Source organism: Brassica rapa, chromosome A05 (genome assembly GCF_000309985.2).
Source record: "Brassica rapa cultivar Chiifu-401-42 chromosome A05, CAAS_Brap_v3.01, whole genome shotgun sequence".
NCBI classification, from domain to species: domain Eukaryota; kingdom Viridiplantae; phylum Streptophyta; class Magnoliopsida; order Brassicales; family Brassicaceae; genus Brassica; species Brassica rapa.
The window spans coordinates 3,213,009-3,238,289 of NC_024799.2; the positions used below are offsets into that span (position 1 = coordinate 3,213,009).

Here is a 25,281-nt window from a genome sequence, read left to right on the forward strand (position 1 = left end):
AATTCCAATAGCCTAAAGTGGCAAGTTCCGTTGTAAATGGACAGACTTACATCGACTACTGATTTGGTCATATGTAGTTAGAGACTTACAGTCTCAAACAATTACCAGTAAATTTAGTAATTTACTAATGAAATAAACAGGTCCGAGACTCCCGAGTAAAAAAAAATTCTACAAATTGAGTAACTGGTTCAGGTTGGAATATAAAACTAGTATGGCGACACAAATTATATATACACTATTTTATCACCATATAGCCATATAGGTTAAAGCATGCATACAAAAATAGTATAAAGTAGTATTAAAGGAGTCAGATGCATATGAAATCTCTGGCAATTCAGAGATGCCCATGGTAAGAAACTACGAGAAAACCCCAGCTGTTAGTTTTGCATGTGAAGTATTAATTATTTAGTTAATTCAGATTTTTTTTCTCTGATTACTAAATCACGTTTCACGAGAAAACTAACTACCCAAAATAAATGAAATTAACATCTTTTTTAAATGCCGTTATTTATTTGAACTAGTTTTTTTTTTTTTTTGTGCGCACAAAGTTTTCATTGATAAATTTTAACGGTTACAAGAGCAAAAGCAACATCGTACAAACCACGACACGCAAATTCAAAAGCTAAATCCCAGACATATAGTTCAATAGGATACAAGGATAGAGACACAAACTTATACAAGTTTGATAAAATGTTATATAAGAAATCGAAGCTGCCACAAACGATCCAATCTATAAAAGACTCAAACCGCACTTCAAAATCCACAAATAACACATGATTAGTCACAATAGCATGTGACGTCGCAACACTTGCCAAGACCTCGACTCTCATCAGGATGAGCATTGTTGCATCTACCGGCCCCAAACGAGCCTTCACACAAGATAGCAAACGGTTTGGAAATTCATAAATTTTCCCGGTTTTGAATATCGGGAGAGTGTCACCTCTTACAAAGAGGGATTTTGGTGAAATAAATCTCTCCTTTGAAAAGGAGGAAATGGAAAACGATCTCTCTCGGCCCTGACAAGAGGAGGTTTGTGTAAACTTAACCATAGAGATTAAGGTTACTGGGCTGGTTAAAACAAGCTTGTTTCTTTCTTGACTAGGATCCATTGGAGAGTTGAAGCTTGTGATTGAAATAGCAATCGATGTTTGATTACTAAGATATTTGACCTTCTGGCTGTAAGTTGATTTCAAAACGAAACACATAGATATTTGAACTAGTTTTTTTTTTTTTTTTCCGTCAAAGTTTTTTGATATTATATAACTGGGCCAAGCCCAGACAAGAGCCGAAGCCCGAATACATAAAGACTGACTAGAAGCCCAAAAAAACAACAACGGGCTCGAAAAAATCTAAACGGGCCTTCAGCCCAATCTCAACATCACTCGCCCCACATGGAAAGCGCGTCAAGGAGGCTGGCTCGACACGTGGGGAGATCTGCTCCCTTAGCGCTTAACGCGTCGTCACCGTCTCGACTTAACCGCCTCCATCTTGACGCCACCGGAACAAACACCGACAAAGAACCTCGTTCGTCGGAGCTCAAGACCCGACAAGCCTCCAACGAACGCAAACCATTCTTTTCCGCACTGTCATCACACCGGAGAGATCCATCGAAACTCGAGATCTCCTCCAACTTTAGAGCGCTTCAAACCCTAAACACGCGGATCATGACCCATCTCTTTTCTTTTCTTGACCACCGTCACCTCGCCGGAGGGCATCATCTTCCACAGAGATCTCATCCGCCGTGACCCAAACCCACCATGACGACAACCACACCAACCATGAACCAAAACTAACCTCGTAAACCTTTTTCCCAAAGAACATCGGGATCCCAAATGGAAGCGCGGATCTTTGGTAGCCTCCGCTCTCCATAGCTGAAAGCCGGCGAAGACGAATCTGAAGAAGACTCTCTTCCCGGAAGCTCGAACCGGCGGCGGTGGATCTGCAGAAGCCTCCACCTCCCGGAAAATACCACCACTGTACATGCGGCCACTTTCTCCACCGTGGACCTCCCGACGAGCGCGTCGTAACTCCATAACCAAACCACCGTAAGGGATGAGGGCAGTGACAGAGGTCGGACAAGGCGCTTGTTGACAGGACGGCGAAGAAAAAACGGAGGGGAACCACTACGACGAACAAGAAAAGACTCCGGCGCCGGCACGGACGCTCACGCGCCGGCCGAGCACCGGACTCCAAAGTAGATCTCGCTTCTCTCTCTTCACTTAGATATTTGAACTAGTTTATTCAATCAAAAATAAATCTACAAACTAAATTTTGTGAAAATGTGAAACTAAAGATAGAATAAATGTAGTTTTTTTGAGAAATGAATAAATGTAGTTTTTACATAAAAATAAATAATACTATCATCATTCTGTTAAATTAGATATATCACCAACTTTATTAAAATATTTTGAAAAGGAAGTCGTAATCATATTTAACACATTCGAATTTCTTGAACAAGTCTAATTTGGGCTTCGTCTCACTAGAATATGAACATGGTTAACAAAACAATTCAACAGAAGATTATATCATTAGGCAAAAACAAGAGAGGTTGTCTGCAACTTTAACTATTTCAATTTACTAGTTATGATCATAACTGACAAAAAATATTATAAACTGATTAATAATTACATTAATAAAAGGAAAAAAGAGAAAAAACTAATCACTTTGTCAGACTAAGTACACAAGATCCACACATAGCTTAATTGTAACAGTTCCAATGGAATCTTTTTTTCTCTCTCTGTTTACCACTAGACTCTAGAGAGAGAGAGATAAACGCCACATTCATCGTCAACATCATCACAGTACACATCATTAATGAACATGAAGAAGATTCAAAGAAAGACCAAACTAATCGTCACAAGAAGAATCTAATTCAATAATTTATATTGAAAACTTATTCACACTGATTAAAACTGATCTTGAGCGCACACTCCTCTTTCAAGAACTCGCATAAAAGTTACAAATCTAGATTTGATCTAAAGAAGCAGAAACCAAAATAGCATATGTACACCTGCGTATATGATCTATCTACTTCTGTTTCACAACAGAGAGATGAAGAAACACAGAGAGAGATTGGTGTTTGGTTTTTCAAGAATCTGAGTAATTATCTCTCCAGCAGACAAGCATGATCACGCATCGACGCATGATGTAGAAACGAGCTCTCTGTTCTTTGACCAAACTCGCGCACTTCCTTGTAAAAGCGCATCTCCCCTGTTTGTGTGTCTTCTTGCCGCCGTTCATGGGGATAGAAGACGTGGAGGAGGAGCGTGTGATCCTCGCCGCGCCGCCGCTTAAACTGTCTTTCTTGGCAAGCTTCCACTTCTCGTCTAGATGGAACTGCGGCGCACTTCCCGATCGAGTCAGGCCTGTTGATGCCATTGATGATGCAAAGATTGATTTGCTTTGTGTGATCTCACACCAAGCAAAGTGATGCTGATATTATTTTTCTTGTTTGTTTCTTGGAAATTGAAGAACTGTGAGGAATTTGAACGATTAAGAAAAACTAACTTGGAAATTTGGAGATTTTCTAGGAGTTCGGAGATTTGAGTCAGCAAGGGAAAAAGAAGTGTTGGGATTCCGTATTTATAATGGATATTTAGAAGCATATGTCCATCTACAAAAATAAAAATAAAGAAATGATAATTATTTGTTTGTTTTTGTCTTCTTTTCTGATATAAAAATATAAAATTAGAAGAAGATGCAGAGAGTTGTGGCAGTCGGGGTATTGCCCGGGGCCTTGTGGTGCCTCGATCGACCAACCGCTACCGTTTTTGTTTAATCGCTAGGGAAATTGTCTGTCTAAAAATAAACGCATCTATCTATTAATCATACACTATAAAGTAAACAAAATTCATACAGGTTATGAAATTTTAAAGGAATGCCTTGTTAGTTTAAGTCGAGCAAGGAGAGGGCAAGATTATTTCGCTATTTGCCACGATTGTTAAAGTCACAGAAAATCTAAGTGATTTTGAATAAGTTAGGTTGGTATTATTTGCTATTGTGGTTATGATATACTATTAACATAAATTATAATATTTTCATATAGCATGAAACCATATAACTTAAAACTACTAGTATTCAGATGAAAAAAAAAACTGATCATATTAGAGATAATTACTATTAAATTTACGATAGGTTATAGTTTTAGATAAGTGTTATCGTTAGGTTTTCCTATTTTCCTTTGGCTTTGGGTTTTACAATTCTATTCATCGTTTTATCAATAAAACATAAGAACTTTTGATCACAAACTATAATTTGTCATTGTATCAGAGTCATGTTAAAACAAAAAAGCAAAATCGATTTCTTTTTCATCTTTCAAAGGCCATGTCGTTGATCTTCTACAACCGAAGACAAATTTCTCTCAGCTCTCTGTTTTTCAAATCAATAGCAGAGGCTATTCATAAAAATCTTCATCAGATAAAACAAGTAGTATTCAAATAAAACAATAATTCTTGATAATTATCAGTTTTGAGTGTAAATCATCTTTCTCGAGTAGTACGAACTAGAACTTCAAAGTTTAACCTCATGGACCCTTAACACCTTTACAACATCGGCGTTAGCAAGGCAACTGAAGTTTTCATAGATGGAAAGTGGGGTTATTAACAAAACAAAACTGAATCTTTCAAAACATATCGCATAAGTATTTGGCGTTATTACCATTTGATATAAAAACACAAAATCAAAATAATAGAGGTTTTAAAAAGGAAGGAAAGTCGGAACGTAAAAGAGTAGAGAAAGATGGATTTAAATGTTTAGTCAAAAAAGATGGATTTAAATGCATCAAAGCAAATCTCAGTCGCTGACCTTTCTTTCCCTCTGCACCTATAACTGTAAATAACTTGCTTGGATCAATAAATAACTGCACCAATAATAATGAAACCCTATTAAATCAATTATAGTAATGTGTTGATACGTACTTAACGTATTAGTTTACCTCTGCATTGGCCTAAGGAGATTCTTAATTACTACTTCAAAACTTATATACATATTTCGATGGCCATCTTTATAGCTTCATGATTCTTTATCTGTTTTTTACTGCGGTGAATCTTTATTTCGGAAAGCATCATTAGAGAATAGGAAAGGATAACAGGGATTGGTAAAAGATTTTTTTTTAAAATGTTAATCACATGGAGACGTTTAATAATACATGCCAGAAGTAGACATATACATATGTATTGGACAAACTCAGTACATCCAAAGTTTGTGATCCATCAATCAAAAGGATGCGACGTATGCTCATTTTTACTGTTATAACTTGTTTCTTGTTGTTTGTCACTTTATTTGCACGGGTGAATTTCATGGATATTAATCATGAAAAATTGTTGATAGTTTTCAAAACTACTATATACTTTTAAAACTTTTGTAATCTACTCACTCTGTCAGAATAACTTTGTTTGTATAGCTGTTGAATAATTGTATTTCGCTGATAATATATGGCAATGCGAAGAATGTGCGCTGGGGATGAAACTCAACTGATAATTTGGCATTTTGGAGTATTTGTTAACAAATTTAGTTTCACTTTCGATGTGGTAAAAGCGCACACCAACCTTCCAAATAAGATGGTCAAATACTAGTGCGGTTCACATTGTAAACTTTTGAATCCGTTAAAACTCAAAAATAATAATTAGATTAGGTAAAATAGAAAAGTTAACATCAACCAATAACAATGCTAAAAAAATAAAAATAATTCATTATATTAGTTATATAGTCACGATTCATTTACCTAGACCTTGTTTGTTATATTTTGCTTGTAACACTTACCTTGCTTGTGTCGCACTAACCATATTTTATCACGCATAGTCCGGTCCATGCCACTATACGTTGATAGAACGTAAGTGTGTAGGAAACAAAAGTGATTTTAGTTATAACAGCCAAAAATTTATAATAAGACAAAATAATTGTAATAGTGGAAGAGTGACAACTCTATTTCTTTATCACTTTCTCTCAAAGAGTACCGCCAAAGCGTTAGAAAAGCAAAAGTTACGATACTGAAACTAGATTATCGTGACCTGCAACTGAAATTAGATGGTTTTATAAAAAGTTCTAAAATACGGTCTAAGCACTTTCTAGACGGCGTTTAGGCGCTATACGGTAGCCAATCGTACTGTTTTTATGTTATACAACGTTTTACACAGATTTATATAATTCGGACAAATAATAGCATTTAGACGGATATTATGCGATCTATACGGATGCCTATGCAGATTTTAAGCATTAATATTCAGAAAAATAAACTATTAATATTATTATTTTATTTTATTAATGTTATTATTTATATTACTTTTACTTAGATTGTAGATATTAGTATAATTGTTGTAAAATCATTTTAAATTTTTCATCTTTATATATTTAAAATGACTTTAATTTTTATAATTTAAAACAATTTTATATGTTAAACTATATATGTAACATTCCGAGTTGTGATATATAAAAAAGATTTAAGAAAATTGATTTGGTTATCTATGCCACCAAAGTTAACTTACCTTTTCCGTTATACATCTGTTCAGAACTCTAGAATTAAACGTATTTGAACTGATATAATGAAAGGATAGGTGACATATCGGGAAGTGATTTGCGATACCGTGTAAGTGAGACCAAAGCACGAAAAAATGTCAGGTGGTGATTATAGGGCCAGTAAACAAAACTTTCAGATCTTGGAAAATTAATGCACCGTCCGTCAAACGGATGAGACCCATGGACCGAGAGAACAGGTGTGGATGGCTCATTAACCGTAGACGTTCGAGACGTTACAATATATTTATACATAAAAATGGATTTAAAATATATTTATAATTATGTTCAGTTTTTTCAAAAATAATGTATATATATTAATCTTATACTTAAGCGTCCGTCTAAGTGCTATACAGTCATCTAAAGCATAACGAACGTCTAGCGCGTTTTAGAACACTCCTTTTGTTCTCCTGCTGATTTTTTTTTGTACATGCTCAAATATACTTAAGAAGATGCATGAGTTTATAGATGTTTAGGAAAACTATAATCGCTGACAAAAAAAAAACTACAATCTGTAATATTGTGCGAGGTTAGAACCTGGTAGCTATTTCTAAACAACTTTTTGAGTCTCTAGACCTAAACTTAGACTATCACCAACCCGAAAGTGAATTCTTTTCCTACAGAGGGTTTTCACATTTTAACCCGAACTTCCATGCATCCATCCATCCTAGCACTAAACTGATCATATGGAGTAAACATGTGTCTAATTCTCCGTAAATACTTTCCAAATTTATCTTCGAATAAACTAAATTATACCGTAGCATATGGCGGACAGCCCATAAATAAAATATTGTTTGCAAATAATGTAATCAAACTCAAATACTCAAAAATTCAATAAGATCAAGAAAAAAATTTGCATGGTGATCTCTGACTATGGTTTCCCATCAACTTCACTGGCGTTTGTTCGAGTCCATAACATTTTTGGTTAAGAATTTTCCTTCTCTGAGTCCATATCCACTCGAGTTTATAACTGTGGGAGCGTCGTATTTACGTGAAAGGAAACAAAGCAAAGGTCAAAGTGAATGAATGTTTACCAGAAATTGTGTGGCTCTTCTCGTGTCGACGTTGAGGCACGTGCGGCTAACAGGTCGGCCTCACCGCTGACACGTGTTTGTAGAGATGTGTGAAAGCGATGTCTCGAGTATCGCAGGGTACTGACTTAGCCCTCTTTCTTTGTCAACGGTCAAAGTTCTCACTTCTCTTTTAAACTTTGCACGAAGAGAATCTGCAAACTCAAAGCACGTGTTAACTGTATCTTCTTCAATAACATATCTATCTACCTTTGGTCGGGTTCACTCTCGTTTCATTTTTTTAACGCTCTCTCCCCCTCCCTATGCATAACTACGGCTGATTTTACTCTGATGCATGTAGTGGTAACAAATATAATCGGTCGTGGAGTTTTTTTTTTTGGTTTAACAGTCGTGGAGTTATTGCACTATTTTATGTTCTATATTTTATTATTTATCTGAGTTTAAGATCTAGTGTATTAGTACGGTCGTATATATATGCTGGTGGGTGGGGTGAGGGGGCGGGGGAGTAAAACGGGTAGAATTTTATATTGTAATCTTACGAGAGACTATATAATTGTTTAAATCTGAGATAATTAACTATGTGAAACATGTATGTGAATATTATTGATTCGCGTAAGAAAAAAATCATGTATTCATATGGGAACGAGTGGGAAAATTGCTACTCGTCACATGCGACTTCTGACACGATGCTACGTATGGATAAAAAAGTGCCACGAGAAATTCGATTTTCTTTCTTAAGTTTTGTATGTATTTTTAATAATAGCTATTCAGTTTTTTCATCGTTGATATATATAAACCCACGTAATACAATCAAAAGTTTTGTATGTATTTTTAATAATAGCTATTCAGTTTTTTCATCGTTGATATATAAACCTACGTAATACAATTAAAATGCCACAGACGCTAGATCTATATAAACAAACTTTCATCGTTATTTAACGATTCGTTAAATACCCTTGAATCGCATTTAGATCTCACTATGCGTAGAAAAGTGTTCTGATTCTTTATATCCTTGAATATTTCAACAATTTATTTCGCTTCTACTTCCTCATTGTCGCCATTGATAATACAATATATTAAACTAGTAGTGTACTAGAAACTGTTTCTCTTTTGAATCCAGTTGGCTTGTGTGTTCATGCATGTGGATTGTGATGGGAAATAACTATGTAATATGGAAGATTAACCTCGATGCACGAGCTCTAATTTGACCGTTACGAGGTTAGTATACTAAATCCAAGGACATTAACATTATATTTGGTTAACTAAAGACATCGCTTCCATATTTAGAAACGAGAGCCTCTCAGTAATCGTTTATTGTCTCCGACATTAATTATCCTCATGTCAAGCTCTCTTGAGTTTGTCTTTTTTAGATTCTGCAATCGCAATGTTTTAGCTTTCGAAGACGGTTTAGCCAAGACCATACTTGGTTCCTTTGTACCAGACTAATTTATTTTGGTTTATGAATCAATTGCTTGACAAAAAAAAAAGAAGAAGATGAACGGTTACATTGGCTTACGTTTCAACACGTAAATGGCCTGAGTGACTTCAATGTTTTTTCTAAGATCTCATCTCAATTATAGCATCTTCTTTGAATTCATAATTAGATGCGTAACAGCGATGAATTCAACTTTAATCCTACTAAAATTTTATAGAGAAAATAGTTTACTCGAGTTATCACTTTGATTTCTCTTTAATAAAACTTGTTTAGGTATTTTTCTTTCTTTCTTAAATGCTGTTTTTGTGAAAATAAATTAAAAAGGATATCAGAGCCCTAGCACCACCGTAAAAGAAAAAAAAGAACGATTCTTGATCTTACCTTTTTTCCGGTGCCGGCGGTGCCGTGAGAAGGTCCTTAGCTTTCGAGAGCCATAGAAGTTTTGGATATGGAAATCGATTTCGATTTCATCATGTAGTTTGCTCGGGTTCCTTCAATAGATCCGTAGCTTTTTTTAGTGTGCGGTGCATGTTATACCGGCTCTGATGTGCGGTGGTACTTATTCCATCGGATCGGGTAAAGTAGAATTCACGTATTTCAATGGTGGTCTCTCATACTTCCCTTGTCCTTTTGACTTCATTTTGCTGCTTCGAATGTTCTCAGTCTCGGTTAATTGTTAGTTGTATTTGTCTTAGCCTGGTTCTGGGTCCAAAGCCTTTCGATATAAGTTCAGCTCTGCATGAAGGTCATCGTTTAAGGGCGTTCTTATGGATTTTCTTAATGAAGTTTCTTCGTGGAACCAACTTGAGAGAGTGTAGCAGATTCAGAGTCAGGAGTTCGGCTTTTGTATTTCTTGGAAAAAGATTCAGTTGTTGATGGACTTGTGGAATTTGTTTGGCTTTGGTGGGAGATATCATTTTCTATGTTTTCAGTTAGAGGTTCTCTGCATTGGAAGTTGGTCGTGCTCTTTCTTCGACAAGGCGTCTGGTTCTTGATTGTTGTCATCTTTGGTAAGGCCTCACTGTTAGTCCTCTGATCGTTGTATTGTTCTCTTATGCTGGTGAAGTTTCAGGACAGATAAGTTGTGCAGGTCCTTGGTTTGAAACCAATGGGTTTTTTCGAACCAACGGCTTTTTTTCCGGATTACTTGGTAAGGGGCTGTGGAGTCTTAACTCAATTGTATGCAGCTTTTGAGTAGTTAATTGCTAACCGTCGTCTTCTTTGGCTGTTCGGGTTGAAGATTGTTTCTCTTGTGGCTTCTTTTGCTGAAGCAGTTTTATGTATGGTTAACGTGTTTTTCTGGTGGAACAGTTTTAGGAGGTCCTCTTCAACTCAAATAATTAGGCTTGCATCGTTTTCTTACTCATCTCTGCTTCCGGCTCCGTTCAGCTTCTCCATTCTTGAAGTGCATCATGTATCTCCCTATGGTCCTAATCAACTTTGTCTTCTTCTTTTTGTCTAGTTTATGGTTCAGTGTATGTTCTAATCTTAGTCTCCAAATGGTGCATATCACCTTGCCGGTGGCTTTAGAAATGTTGTAAATTTTTGCTGACTTTGTATGATACTTTTTTCGAAGTTAATATTAATCTACTAGATGACTAAAATAAATTAATAAGGATATCTTAGCGAATTTTTCTTTAATTAATCTAGATCTAATTTTTTTTTCTTTAAAAATAATTTATAAATAAACCTAAACGGATATGCCTATTAACAAAACGGGCCTAAAGGTAATAAGCCCGTTTATTTTCGTAATAGTAAACCGGTCATGGGTCAACAATTTTACACTAGACCCGTTTAAGCCCGTAGGCTTCAGGCCCACATGCCCATTTTAACATCTCCAGTTGTAGACCAATGGTTACATGTAAACAAACTTACGTAAGAATACTTTGCTCTAAGTGTCATGTCCACAACTTGTTATAAAGTTCAAGATCACACAGACTAGAAGTGTCAGAAATTGAAAAGGAAAACATTAGTCACGGGAATAAACAAAAACAAGTGCTCCAGAGGAATAGAAACAACGGCTAGAGCTTTTCAGGGTCTACGGAGACTTGTAGAAAAAGTGAAACGACCTTTATGTCTCTAGTACTAGTTGTAGACCATGTATTTGGGGGTTGCACTGAACTTCTGATAACCTTTGATGACTTTGTTCACTGCATCCAGAAAGTCTTTCTCAGTCACAGTCTTTCTCCTAGCTCTGATTGCATACATTCCAGCTTCAGTGCACACACTTCTGATATCAGCTCCTGCAAGAAGAAAATTTAACAGAACAAGTCAGGTTACAAATCTCAAGAGACAAAAGAAAGAAGAGTATGTGAGAGTTGTTTACTGGTTGGGATCATTACCGGTTGAGTTTGGGCAGAGGCGAGCAAGGAGTTCAAAACGGATGTCTCTCTCGCAGTTCATGGTTCTTGTGTGAATCTTGAAGATCTGTGTTCTGCTCTCCAGATCAGGCAAGCCAAACTCAACCTTACGGTCAAGACGTCCAGGACGTAAAAGAGCAGGGTCCAGCGTGTCAGGCCTGGAATAATAGAGTACATACAGAAATAGCCAATGAGTCAAACGGTATAATTGTTTTCTGTTGTGTAGTTTACTTAGATGGTAATGAGATTGTGGACCGACCTGTTCGTTGCCATAAGAACCTTGATATTACCACGTGCATCAAACCCATCAAGCTGATTCACAATCTCAAGCATAGTACGCTGGACTTCGTTATCACCTCCTACACCGTCATCAAATCTTGCACCACCAATGGCATCAACTTCATCAAAGAACACAATGCAAGCTTTTTTGGACCGTGCCATCTGCAAAGCGAGTATTGTAAACAACATGTCAGAGTATAGCAGTCTTGGCTAGACAACACACAGATAGCAAGAAGGAGTGTTGACAATTGCTTACCTGAAACAGTTCACGAACCATCCTAGCTCCTTCACCGACATACTTCTGAACAAGCTCACTGCCAATAACCCTGATAAAGCAAGCATCGGTTCTGTTGGCAACAGCTCTAGCCAAAAGGGTTTTACCGGTACCAGGAGGACCATAGCAGAGAACTCCCTTTGGAGGATCTATTCCAAGCTTCACAAACTTCTCTGGATGAAGCATTGGCAGTTCAACGACCTACAATCAACAAAGAGAATAACAACACGCTTAACAATTCACTTCCTTGAAATCCTTTTTTTTTTGTAACAAACATATTTCATTCATAATTCAGCCAGCTACAAAGATAAAAGCAACATCAAAGACTCGATGTGCGATCCTAATGAAAATGTTCAATACAAGGCAGTAAAGAGATAGAGACACAAGCTTAGATAAACTTGCAACTAAAATAGAAATAGAAGAAGTACAAGTATCTTATGAAAAATTCTATAGGCATTTTGATCGATTCTACAATATTTGAAATCCTGTATCACATCAATAAGCTTATAATTATTATTGTCTATAAAATATTTTATTTATAAAACTATTGTATTATACAATATCTAAAATCTACTCTATTAAAATAGAGTCCTAAATTTATCTACTATTGAAGTTGTCATTTAAGTTTTGGACTGTTTCAAGTTTGTTAGTGTGTTACATAATTTATGGACCATATCCTATTAGTTACAATTAATTATACAATAAAATTAAAACTAGATAACTTAAATTAAACCAACAATCTATATATATAAAAAATTGTTTGGTTCACTCCTGCAGTGTCCACGTGGAAACTCAATTGATATAGGGTCGACACGTGTCCCTACCTCTGCCCAAACCGTGCGTGTTTTATATTTTCTCTATATTGTTTTGGGCTTCGTTTAACAGGCCCGTAAATGCGGTGAAAAGAAATCTAGGTTGCGTTCTCATCGTCGCCTCCGTCATGTCTTTACGTTTCTGGTAACGGTTCAGCAGAGACTTTACTCCCGTTGATTGTTACCTCCACGACGTCTCTTCAATGCGGTCCTTGCGTCACAGAGGCGATGAGTTTTTTGTGTATAAATAGATGTCAGATCTCTCATCCTCAACTCATCAAATCTTTGTTGCTTATTACTTATATAGATTCTGCTTTAGTTTTGTCATGTCTACTTATATAGAGTTTTCTTTTCACGATCTCTCTCTCTCTCTTGCCTCTGACTATAAGAAAGTGTTATTCTTTATCGATTCATGAACCGTATGTATAACAGTATGAGCTATAGTTTAGTGCAAGATATTCTCTTGAGATCTTGATTTGGTGTTTGTGACCAGGTTTCAGGAGAGACTGTTGGATCCAAGAGAAGCAAGCAAGATTAAGCTGAACTTAATATAGAAGTGTAAGTGGGATATTACATTGTTGAAGATGATTCTTAAATGTATCAGTGTGGTTGTCTCAACCGATCTTAAGCCAGTTGATTGGTAGCCTTGAGGTGTCAATCGATACAAAGCTTCAAACATCCGCTATGAATATCGACAATATTTATTTTAGCCACTATGTCTCTCTTACAATCATGGTTAAGTTGTTTGTCAATAATATTTGTTTATGCTGTGTTGGTTGTTGTAAAAGATCTGTTTCTCTAAACCTATCATTAATATTGCTGATTTTGGACTGGCAGGTGTGGTTAATCATGGTTCACATTTATAGAGTATGTTGTTGTTGTTTTTTTTTTTTATAGAGTATGTTGTTATACACCGGTAAAGATTTGATTCCCTTTTTGTGTTGCAATGTCTCTTTTAGAATATCAATACATGTGTATATATGTACTTAAGTTACCCATATGTCGATTAGTTGACACACCATTGCTGCCTTACTGACTCTAAAAGCTTTGTTATGAAGGTAATCGGTACCTGAAGGTACTTCTGCAGTCCTATGTATACACATTAAAAGTTGGTTAGTATCAGTTTATGTGGTACTCCATCAGGTTCATTTATTCTCGGACACTAATCTTTTGCCTTTTACATGATCTTTCAGTGGCTCTGCTCTGGGATCCATGCAACAGACCGACTGCTGCAGAGGCTTGGTACGTTCCGTCCTTTCAGAGTTTCAGGTACACCAGATAGTATGTGCTTCAGACGCTATGGCTGTTACCGTTCCTGTCTTCATCAGTTGATTTAACTTTTGTACATGATGTTAAGTGTTTGCTGTGCAATCTTTGTAGCTGCAGAGGCTCTGTACGTTCCGTCCATTTTTTTGTACTGGAAAGATTTTCTTTTTTTGAAGATAATATTAACAGTTTATATTGCCAAGCAGAAACTATTTAAATTTTAGTCAACATTTAGAAATGTATATTTTGCCCTCAATTGAATACAGCACTAATTTCCACTATTTTTATTTTATTATTTTTAATAGATTATATGGTTAATTATATTTTTATATATATATATATTTTTTACTTTTGAAAATTTTAATTTTCATTCTAATTTAGTTATAATAAAAAGAGCCAGCTAGAAACTTATATACACATAGTCTAAACCAATACAAAGAGGAAGATAGAATGTGATAGGTACCATGCATTTTGAAAAAAAAACATACAATAGCCTTACACTAATCACTATTTTTTTTTGATCAAATCACTAATCGCTATGTTATTTCTATAGAAAAAAAGAGAAATTGTTTAAAATACCGCAAGTTGAGTACTAATTTTGAAAAACACTATCAATCAAAAATATACTAACATTTGGGTTTAGTATTTGGTGATTATTGTTTAGAGTTTAATATTTAAGGGTTTGGTTTTATAAATGTTTAATAACTATTTAGAAAAATTAACTTACAAATTTAGGTTATTTATGAAAATTGTAATTCATTAGTGGTAAATTTGAAAATTGATATCAAACTTGTGGTAGAATTAAAATTTCTCCATAGAAAAAGGTCTAACTAATTAACTATGTTTTTGACCAAAAGATAAATAATTAGATATGTAGGTACACATATATACACACAGTTAAAAACCAGAGAAATGCTTTGGTTTAAATGTTAACTAATTTATTAAATAAACCAATTGGTTAAGCAAACCAGCTCATTACAGTTTCATAAAAAACAGAGAATGCTTCTGTTCAAAATTTAACTAATACATTAACTAAATCAATTAGTTAAGCAAATCGGATTAAGTAAATTTTGTTGGTATTATATAAACATAATTTTTTTGAAAAATTTAAACATTTTTTAAAACATATTATATTATTATTTTATTGATCCGTCCGCCCGTAGGGCGGGTTTGCCCTAGTCTATTATATTATAACAACCAAACGAATTATGTTCTATCTACTCTATTAAACTATACCGATTGTATATTTACAATTATATTAGCAATTCAATAACTCTCCTATAGATTAAACTTTGCTCTAAGTTGATTTATAATTTTCTCTTATCAACATCATATAATTTTCTCTATACCGAACATGTATATGTTTGGTTCCTCTTTAACTTACATGCCATTATGAACACATGACTTAGAGATACATGTCATTATATAAAAGTCAATAATATAATTTCAAAAGTGCCAAAATATGATATCTATTTATAAAAATCTATTTTTAAAAAAAATAGAGTATAAGTTAGGAATTACATGTATTATTTATTTAAAAAATATTTGTAACTACTAATTTCGAAAATATAATCCTTATCTACAAGAAAATTACAAAGATATTATTCAGCAAATATTTCAAAAATATAATCCTTATCTACAAGATTCTTAACAAGATATTATTCATACTAACTTGACTTGCACACCAAATAATCGATAACAACATAATACAATTTATTTATCACGAGATTTTCTCATATTTGAAAGTTTATATTTTTTTAAATAAACTAAACAATCACATTAACCATATAATAAAAAAATTAGATTTTTTTCTTATATGTTATATTTTAATTTTTTTAAACGTCTATAAATTAGAATGAAAAATGGAATGTTTCGAAGAGAGGGAAACAGTGGGTTAGTGTAGAGAAACAAAACTAGAATGAAAAATCTAATTTTTCGAAGAGAGGGAAACAGTTGAAAACAGAATTTTGGTTTACAGAATCAAAACTAGAATGAAAAATGGATTAGTGGGTTAGTGTAGAGAAACAAAACTAGAATGAAAAATGGAATGTTTCGAAGAGAGGGAAACAGTTGAAAACAGAATTTTGGATTCAATCCATTGTGGACTCATTCTGAAACGGAGTAATGCAAGTCAACATCTTTGATTTACAGAATCCGAGTGGAAATGAAGAAAGCTGTTAAAGAAAAAACGTTCTAAATTGAGCTAAGATACATTACACAGAGCTTGTTTTGTCCTTGAATCTTCTCCATTACAAAGGCTAAGCAACCTCTCTCTCTCCCCACGACTGGAGGGAGGCTTTGATTTGATTTGTCTAGCAACTGCTCTGTAGCATCCCCATGAGAGCGTGATGGTGGTTTTGAAGAGTCCACCGTGGTTGTGATGGTCATGACCATGACCATGCCCTAGCAGAACAGCCGTTATGATATTCACCAATAGCCCAAAGTCAAACCATTAACCTCACTGGTCTCGGTAAGAAGTCTGATAATAACTTAATACACAAGAATACCAGTGAGCAACCAAGTGAGCTGGATAGAGAGACAAGAGGAGCTCCAAGAATCTCAATCCTCAAAAACCCATAAGTCTGCCTGGGAGTGGCCTCCTAACCAACGCAGCAACATCATCGGTTAGTATAGCTTTAGTTCCACCCAAACACTTCAGCGGTCATGAACAAAGAAAGGACACAACACCACAGCGATACAGAACTTTCGCACCAGAAGCATTGTTAAGATCACACGGTGAACTTTAACTGCCCCCAGTGTTTTTCTTTCTTCATCCGATTCTACATTAACTTAGAGAACGTTCCAAATTTTGTTAGCCTGGCTAATAAACATGCCATATATATATATATATAGTAGCATTTATGACTAGGGATGTTACACAATCATGCATCGAATTCATTCTAAAGAACGACCACATCGTTATTGCGGCACCGACAACATACCATTCTCTTAGATTCATCAAGTTTGTCTTTGTTCCGACAGAAAATGTTCATAGTTGATTCTCTTGCTAAAATGTCTCTCAAACTTTTTGATTCGGCCAAGGCCCAAAGTGATACATTAACAGAAATATTCAGTTGATTGACAAGAAAAAAAAAATTCCAAAATGTAGTTTTTAGAATCTTAATTTAAAGAAAATCATATATGGAGACATGAACCTAACTAAATGTACTTTATCAAGATAAAGCCAGTGAATATATGTACTCTATAACTTGGCTTTCTTCGTAAGCAACACCCTCGTACGTGCTCATAATTTGTAGTAAAAGTAACAAGATTATACTTAAATATATGTGCTTTTAAGGGTCAATCATTCCTAGAATATACAAATGGTCAAATCTTGAATGAAACAAATGTATTTAGTACAAATAGATATTTTGATTGAAATAAATGTATTTAGTACAAATAGAAATCCTATGTAGGAATCCAATGAAATAAAGAAGAAAAAGGTGCAGCATAATAAATATAGGATTCTGAATGATGCTTTGCGTGACAAAACTTGGGATCTAAATCTAATCTTTGGCAAAAAGAGGGTGTTGCGTAAAGCCTAATAACTATGAGTGCGAGACATCGATGCATGCAAAGGGAAGACATAAACTTAGCAATGGTCCTTTATGGTCCAATCCCTTGAGCTTAAATTAAGGGTTTTCATTTAAAATGAGTGATTGCCTTGTTGAACGTTTTCTCGTTATTTTCTTGTTAGACCATCTCCAATGGCTTACTCTATTTTTTACTTTAAAATAGATTAACTCTATAATAGAGTTTGAATTTGCTCCAATGGTACTCTAATTTAGAGTAGAAAATAGAGTGATAAACAAAAAAAAAAACAAATTACTCTATATTTGGAGTAAACCTATTTTTCACTCTATTATAGAGTGAGAAATAGAGTACCATTAGAGCATTTTTTACTCTAAACTCTATTTTAGAATGAAAAATAGAGTGTGGTTAGAGATGCTCTTAGAACATCAAAATAGATAGCTTGCGCGAAGGACTAACAAGAGTTATTATAATATGGCATAGTTAAAGAACTAGTGAAGACCATGAAATTCTAAAACTTTTAACTCTAAATAAATTGAAAAACTTAAATTATACTAATGATTAATAAAACATGAAAATTAAATTAACGTAACATATATATGGATATATGATGCAAGTACTTGACGTAAAAGGTTCCATTTGAGTATTTGGACTAATATAAGCATAAGGTTCCATTTGAGTAAAAGGTTCCATTTGAGTATGTACACTTGGAAAAATCCAGGTTATTTAATTGTATAATTTTTTTTAAATAAATCTAAAATATAGTTTTAAGTAAATTTGTATTTCATTTTGTGATTTGAAAAAGTAAATCACTTATTTTTCATATTTAAATACATTAGTAAATCTCTGATTATTTTTCTCCTGTTAGGCAAAGAGTGTCATTTTAGAATTCAGTTCAATTTATTATTATTTTCAGTTTAATATTAGTTACAAAGTACATTGATTTTATAAATAAAATTATTTATCTCAAATACTATCAGTTAAATAGATGCAATGAAAAAACATAAATGTATTTTATTCATTTTTAATATGTGAAAGTGCCTAAATGACTTTTTTTTATGAAATAGAAGGAGTATAATACAAACCGACAACATAATGACTTGATATTTGTTTGTGAGTTCATAACAACTGCTTTAGAAAAGTTAGACTAGTGATGATTTATTTACTAAATATTTTACGAACTCCATTATGTCGTTGTATATTTTTTTAATAATATTAATTTTGAAAATAGTAAAAAATATAAAAAATATAATTAAATTTTAATTATTTAGTTAAATTATAATCAATTTTAAAATTAATATATAGGAATTAATTTAAAGAAATAATAATATAAATTAAAGTCTTAAATTTTATTAAACAAAATCATTGTAGAAATAAAATTTGTATATGTATTAAATTAATCGATTGAAGAAAAAAAAGATGATGTTTACAAAAAAAAAAATGATGATAGTGATTGTGAAAAAGTATAAATTAGGATGTTGAATTCATACAACCATAGTAACAAAGAAAAGAAAAGAAAAACTCATACGACCATTATATGCGGTCTTAGAACGTAGGATACCTTCTTACATTTAGATCTTAACTCACTTTACAAGTGGTAGAAGCGCATATATATGTGTATATATATAAAATTCTGCAACAAAATAAATGTAAAGACGTGAATTCGTTGGGAGACGAGTGGTAGCTACATAATTCACATGCAAGTGCATTTGTATTCTCATGATGCGAAAGGGAAGGCCTCTTAAGCAGTTAAGCTTCTATGTGACTATGTGTGCATGTGCATACTTTGGTTAATTTGACAACTACCAAGTATGCAATTGCAAGTTCATGTATGTTTGGACACGGAGTACAAACGTAAATTTACTTGAAAAAATATTGCATTTGTGATCAATTTGGAGCAACTACTATATTTTCACCAATTCAATAGAAAATACATTTTCGTATCTCTAGTTGAATCACCATCCAAAATCTATCCTCGTAAACAATTTTGTTAATATGAAAATTTTGCAATAAATTGAGCTTATAAAACACAAGTTTTATGCATCTCCCATTTGTTTTATTCTATGTTTAGATTGAAACTCTAGATGGATTTACTAGGGCAACATTATCGCAACGTCCCAGCTAGTCTTTAAGAGCAGGGGACCCACAAAAACACCAAGACCGAGGGAGAAAGTCGTTATATAAGCAACGTTCCAGCTCGTCCTTCGTCCTTTGATATCTCTTGCGTCCTTTGCTTTTTTTATTTTAAGGACTTAAAATTGTCCTAGCGATAATGATGACCTTAAGGCTTTCAATGAAATATAGTACAAATGCAGATTAAATGCAGTATATTTATGATGCAGATTGTTCTGCATTTTATTTCTCATTCAATGTTTTCAGTGCAGAACAAAATTAAATTATAAAATATTTAATGATCTGGATGCAGATTAATGTTAGTATTAATTTTTTTGATCTGCAGAGAAAAAATATAGAGAAACCATGCTGAGGACCAATCACATGCATGCAGATTTTTTTCTCTCTCTATTAATGTTTTATATTACTTTATTGTTAACTTATTTAAAAATACAATAACTTACTAATGTGTAGGTAAATTACTTTATAATAATCACATATTCTCTTTAAATATATTTTAATATTTTATTATAGTTTTCTGTTTTACAATAATTTACCTACTATTACTAATAAAAATAATATATAAATATTTGTGTTTTACATATATATTATTTTTGTATCATCTAAAATATATAATTGTAGTTATTTTATTTATATTATTGATGACAATTAACATAAATGAAATAACTAATATTGTTTACAAAAAGGTAGCTGTTATATTATGATATGTTATATATATAGTTTAATGAATTCATGCAAGCTATTTAACAATTTATATTTTAATTTAATATATTTATAAATCAAAAGGTTATTTTAAAATCGCTTTATATTTTTATAGAATAAAATATATTGTATTATGTATATATATATATATATATATATTGTTCTTTAATATAGATTATAACTCTTTTTGTTAACATATAACACATTAACGGATTTTATATTTTTTTGAATAATGTTTTTATAAATGTTTATTTTTAATTAAAATAATAATAATAATTGTTTATATAATAATTTGTATAATAATTTGGACATTCGGTTCGTTTTTTCAGATATTTTCTATATTTTTGATCCGTTTGGGTTCAGTTATTAACACTTTTCGTTCAGATATGTTTTATAATTCGTTACAAAACCCATTCAGGTATATTTTTACATTTTGGACTTGGTACAAGTCAGTTTTTCGTTTCAGATTCGGTTCGAAATTCAGATTAAAATTTTTATGTCCAGTTCTAATTAACGTATTTGGATCTTAATTAGATTTTAATTTGGACTATAAAAATAATTAAAGGAAAATGGAATACTCTTTGTCATTTTAATGAATTTATTATATTTATTAGAATGATAGTTTTTTTTGTTTTACGGTTTTTTTGTTTTGCTGTTTTTTTGTTGTGATTGTGTTTACCTTTTATATAATGTTTAAACTTTTTATATTTATTAAATTAATAAAAAAATAATTGATAAGAATTTGTATATTTGTTTTGAATATTTAATTTAGATACCGACGATTTAATTCTTCTCTGATACGTGGCCAAATGGCTACAAGTGCAGAACAAAAAGGTGAGAGCTGGCACAGATTGGGCCGACGTGGTAAAAATAAGATTTGGAGTGACGTGGTTGATATAAGAAGATCTGGTTGGTGCATAGATATGCCTTGTCATCGCCATATATTACAATCCTCAATGCTCCTCGACAACCTGTCACCGCCCCTAAGTATTTTCCTGTTTCCCAATTATCACTTAGAAAAAAACCCTCTGATGATTATTGATATTAATTGCTGTTTAGTATGGCAATTAACCATACTACCTTGAAATGTTGAAACTGATACATAGTATATATTATAATTTTATACTACTGTTAGGTTGCTGTTTTTGATGATGGTGGCGCGCCGATGCCTAAAGGTTAAAGACTTAAAGTGCGTTAGTGTGCATGTTTTTTAATTCAACAAGAAAAAGTGAAAGTTTGTGTAGCAAAATTACGGAAGCTAATTTAAAATTCACTGAAATGCAGTATCGAAATTTAAAACTAAAACTAAAGAAGTATATGTATAATTTAACAAATGACCGTTAGCTCTAAGAGAATATTTATATATACTACAAGCAAACATAACCATAATTAAATTGTACGTGTTTCTGCATAAAATATTTTTAAAAGGCATAGTCAGATAAACGTAGCTACTACATAAACATAAGCTATACATTAATCATACTAATATGAACTTACATCCTTGATTCTCTACTCACTCGATATGAAGCTTTGACTTTTCTCACGTGAGGAACTAAGAAATGGAAAGCCTTCCTCTTTAATGTATTTTTTGACAATTTTCATGACACAAAACATTGACTGACCAAATAGGACTGTATCACTTTACGTACCGCTAATGCACGGCGCAATAGGTGGGCCGATGAATGCGGGCGATGTGGGTCCTCCATTTATTTATTTGTTTTAACTTTTTTTTCTCTGTTTGAAACTCGATTTGATAAAAAGAAAAAAGCACCTTCTTCTATGTAAAGTGGGAGTTTGCGTCTCTGTCTATACTGCGAAGTGAAATATCTTGAATGTGGGTGTAAATAATTGGCGGCAATCGGTAGAAAGCTACTGAGAGATAGATATTCAAATGGAAAGACAATTGGAATGACTCAACTGGCGGCAACTGCTTATCATGTATAAATTCAAACTTGTTGCAGTGGCTTAGCATGAAAATAGAAAAGAGGTTTATGACCAAAAGAGGTTAAGAAACAATGATGGTGTTTACTGTTAAGCTTAGCAAAATATGCTCGTGATTGATGCTGCAGCTTGTTTTTTAAGCATACCAAATCCTTTTTTTTTTCTTGTCCCAATTCGTAATGAAAACCTCGCTTTTTGTATAACCAATAAATGAATAAAACTAACATTCACTGTGTGATGTTTTTATAACCATGGATAAATGAATAAAACTAACATCCATCGACCAAGGGAAGACTAAAAGAATTAACTCGATGGTTTAAGCATAACAAAATATTTCTATCGAGTTAATTCTTTTAGTCTTTGCATTATTCTTTTTTGTCAACTATAGTCTTGCATTTAGATTGATAAAAATGATAAACAGCCAAAGACTAACGTCAGTTTCTTTGAACTAGATTTATCCATGCAGGTAAAATAAAGGGCTTATTTGTGTAATAGCCATATTAAAAAAATAAATTAGGTGTATGGCAATGATTTTGACATATTTTAGTGTCAGACATTTATACCTCAAATCATCTGGTTATGTCCTTTTGTTTAACAGGTACCCAGTTGCAAGTGAAAAAATAGGCGACGTCGCTTTTCCTGTGGCGTATTTACAATCACATTCACGTAACACATTTATTAACCACATACATATACACCAAATATTCTATTCCATATCGCCAAAATAGTATAGGATAATAATTCCACTCACAGACCTAAATTCTAAACATTATCATAACCTCTATAGTAAAACCCTAAATCTCAATCACTATACAACTCCTAAATACTAAAGATTATCCCAACACCTAAATACTAAACTTTAAATCCCAATCATTAAACCTAAATCCAAATATAAATTATAACTACATTCACAACCTCTGAATACTAAACATTACCCCAATCCTAAAATACTAAACCCCTAAACCTTAATCACTAAACCCTAAACTCAAATATAAACTATAAACCCAAAATCTAAATAGAATGGAACAAAATAAATAACATAGTACATATTGATGAAATTATGAAATATCTATGATTGCATTGAAGAAGTTAATGATGACCCCAACCAAACCTCTCACCTTCTAAATACTAAACCCTAACCTCTAATCACTAAACTCTTAATCAAATATAAACCCTAAACCAAAATATATACTCTAAACCCAAATATAATGAAACAAAATAAATAACATAGTGCAGATTGTTTAAATTATTAAATGTATATGATTGCATGGAAGAATCTAATGTTAACCCCAACCATATCCTCTCCCCTTCTAAATACTAAACCCTAAACTCTAATCACTAAACCCTAACCCAAATATAAACCCTAAACCCAAATATCAAAATCTAAAAAGTACATAATACTATGTAATATTAAATTATATTATTTAATATTGAACTATACAATATAGATCATAGTATGATTTTTACATGTTAATAAACATGTACCGATAGTGTGAACTTAATAAAATTACAAACAATATTTATAAACAAAGTAGAGCACTTTTTATTAACCGTCAAGTGAAATAGAACATGATAAGATAATATAGTAACAGAATACATCGCATAACAAATTATGAAAAATATATATTGTTTTACATTTCTATTATATATGCATAGATGACATTGGTTTCAATTGTGTAGATGGAAATGATCACCACTACACAAGTCTTATCGCTCACCACATGAATCTTTGAAACTCTATTATACCACAATCCTTCACCATCAATAGAGACAATTTTATCAACAATCCCACAAATTTGAGAAGAAACAGATTCATCGGCCTACTGTAGTTACTCCTCATCATCAGAGCTACAAAACAACATATATTATATTATGATTATCAGTTATCTGGCAATCATAACTCACATTAGCTTTAAAGTGGAAATCATTTCAAACTTGAACAACGTCTACCGACTTCACATGAAAGGTCTAAATCTTCCATGCCAAACCTGAACAATGAAGATAAGAAAGTAACAATGAGTTATATATTCTACAAATTAAAATGGATGATAATGAATGGTATGGCATACGTTGCAAGCATTCAAACACATCTAAATAGAATAGTCTGTCGCAAGTAAAATAGTTTAAACTAACAATTTATTATATTCCACTGTAAATAAAATAGAGATAGAAGATATCATGCTCCGTTCATACGGAAACAAATTGTAATACAAATGATATTCCATACATCAAACTATTCCATATATAGTATCTCCGCTAAAAATCACAATTCAATTTTAACAAAGCCGAAGAACAACCAGATAAACCCCAACTCTAAATCAATTGCCTAGCTGTCGGCTAAAAACAGATCCGACATGCACCTGGAACGATGTTATAGAGTTATCAATTATATAACCCTAATTCCGAGAAGAGACCAAATGGAAAAGAAAATAACAAAAAACGACGAGAAGATGAAGAGATTCGAAGGCAAACCCCAAGAACTTACCGTAGTTCCAGATATTTGACAAGAATAGAGGAGGTGAATTGGAATAGAAACGGTTTGTTACTATCTGCTGCTGCAACTTTAACGCCGGCCGGTGGCGGATGATTTCACAAGAGGAAAAGAGAACGCGATTGTAAAGAGTGAAGAAGACGTCAACGAAGCTTTGGAAATCCGGTAGAGGCGACGATATGGAGCAAATCAGCACTGGAGACCATTAGAATGCGAGGAAGCTAGCAAGTGAAGTAAAAAGAAAAAATGTGAAGTAGGATAAGCCACGATTTACTTTTTGAAATTAATAATTAAAAAAATTAATTATTTGTTTTCATCAGGTTGCACCGGTTGAAGGGAGGGCTAATACAGTATTATTATATAAATGTAACGGTGTGTATATGAATGTTAGGTAAATTGGTTACCCATTGAATTAGGCTTTTTTTCTATGTCATACACCCCAATTACCCTAAAATAAACAAGTGAAAAACGATAAGAGTCAAAAGACAAAAAAGGCTTTATGTCTTTTGTATTTGG

At 33.0% G+C, this 25,281-nt stretch overlaps 2 protein-coding genes and 2 long non-coding RNA genes across 4 annotated transcripts; 2 read left to right on the forward strand and 2 right to left on the reverse strand.

Moving 5' to 3' along the window:
- Positions 1 to 2,646: 2,646 nt before the first annotated feature.
- Positions 2,647 to 3,784, reverse strand: LOC103867019. The gene has a single exon (XM_009145046.3). It carries the CDS (start codon positions 3,376 to 3,378, stop codon positions 3,088 to 3,090), a length of 291 nt encoding a protein of 96 aa, XP_009143294.1. The 5' UTR covers positions 3,379 to 3,784; the 3' UTR covers positions 2,647 to 3,087.
- Positions 3,785 to 10,912: 7,128 nt separating this feature from the next.
- LOC103867020 (26S proteasome regulatory subunit 7-like) lies at positions 10,913 to 12,165 on the reverse strand. The gene is made up of 4 exons (XM_009145047.2): positions 11,872 to 12,165; positions 11,596 to 11,777; positions 11,319 to 11,494; positions 10,913 to 11,219 (listed from the first exon to the last, which is right to left on the reverse strand). The coding sequence occupies exons 1-4, from the start codon at positions 12,073 to 12,075 to the stop codon at positions 11,062 to 11,064; spliced, it is 720 nt and encodes a 239-aa protein (XP_009143295.2). The 5' UTR covers positions 12,076 to 12,165; the 3' UTR covers positions 10,913 to 11,061.
- A 244-nt stretch (positions 12,166 to 12,409) lies between these two features.
- LOC117133966 lies at positions 12,410 to 13,578 on the forward strand. Its single transcript, XR_004458044.1, has 2 exons — positions 12,410 to 12,954; positions 13,195 to 13,578. It is a non-coding gene; the product is annotated as an uncharacterized LOC117133966 (long non-coding RNA).
- Positions 13,579 to 13,588: 10 nt separating this feature from the next.
- LOC103867021 lies at positions 13,589 to 14,169 on the forward strand. Its single transcript, XR_001958711.2, has 2 exons — positions 13,589 to 13,813; positions 13,895 to 14,169. It is a non-coding gene; the product is annotated as an uncharacterized LOC103867021 (long non-coding RNA).
- The last annotated feature ends 11,112 nt before the right edge of the window (positions 14,170 to 25,281 follow it).

Coding starts and splice junctions, on each gene's coding strand:
- LOC103867020 (XM_009145047.2), bottom strand. CDS start 12,075: ATGCTTCATCCAGAGAAGTTTGTGAAGCTTGGAATAGATCCTCCAAAG. Junction 11,778..11,871: donor TGGTTCGTGAACTGTTTCAG/GTAAGCAATTGT, acceptor CTCGCTTTGCAG/ATGGCACGGTCCAAAAAAGC. Junction 11,220..11,318: donor CCTCTGCCCAAACTCAACCG/GTAATGATCCCA, acceptor TTCTTCTTGCAG/GAGCTGATATCAGAAGTGTG.
- LOC103867019 (XM_009145046.3), bottom strand. CDS start 3,378: ATGGCATCAACAGGCCTGACTCGATCGGGAAGTGCGCCGCAGTTCCAT.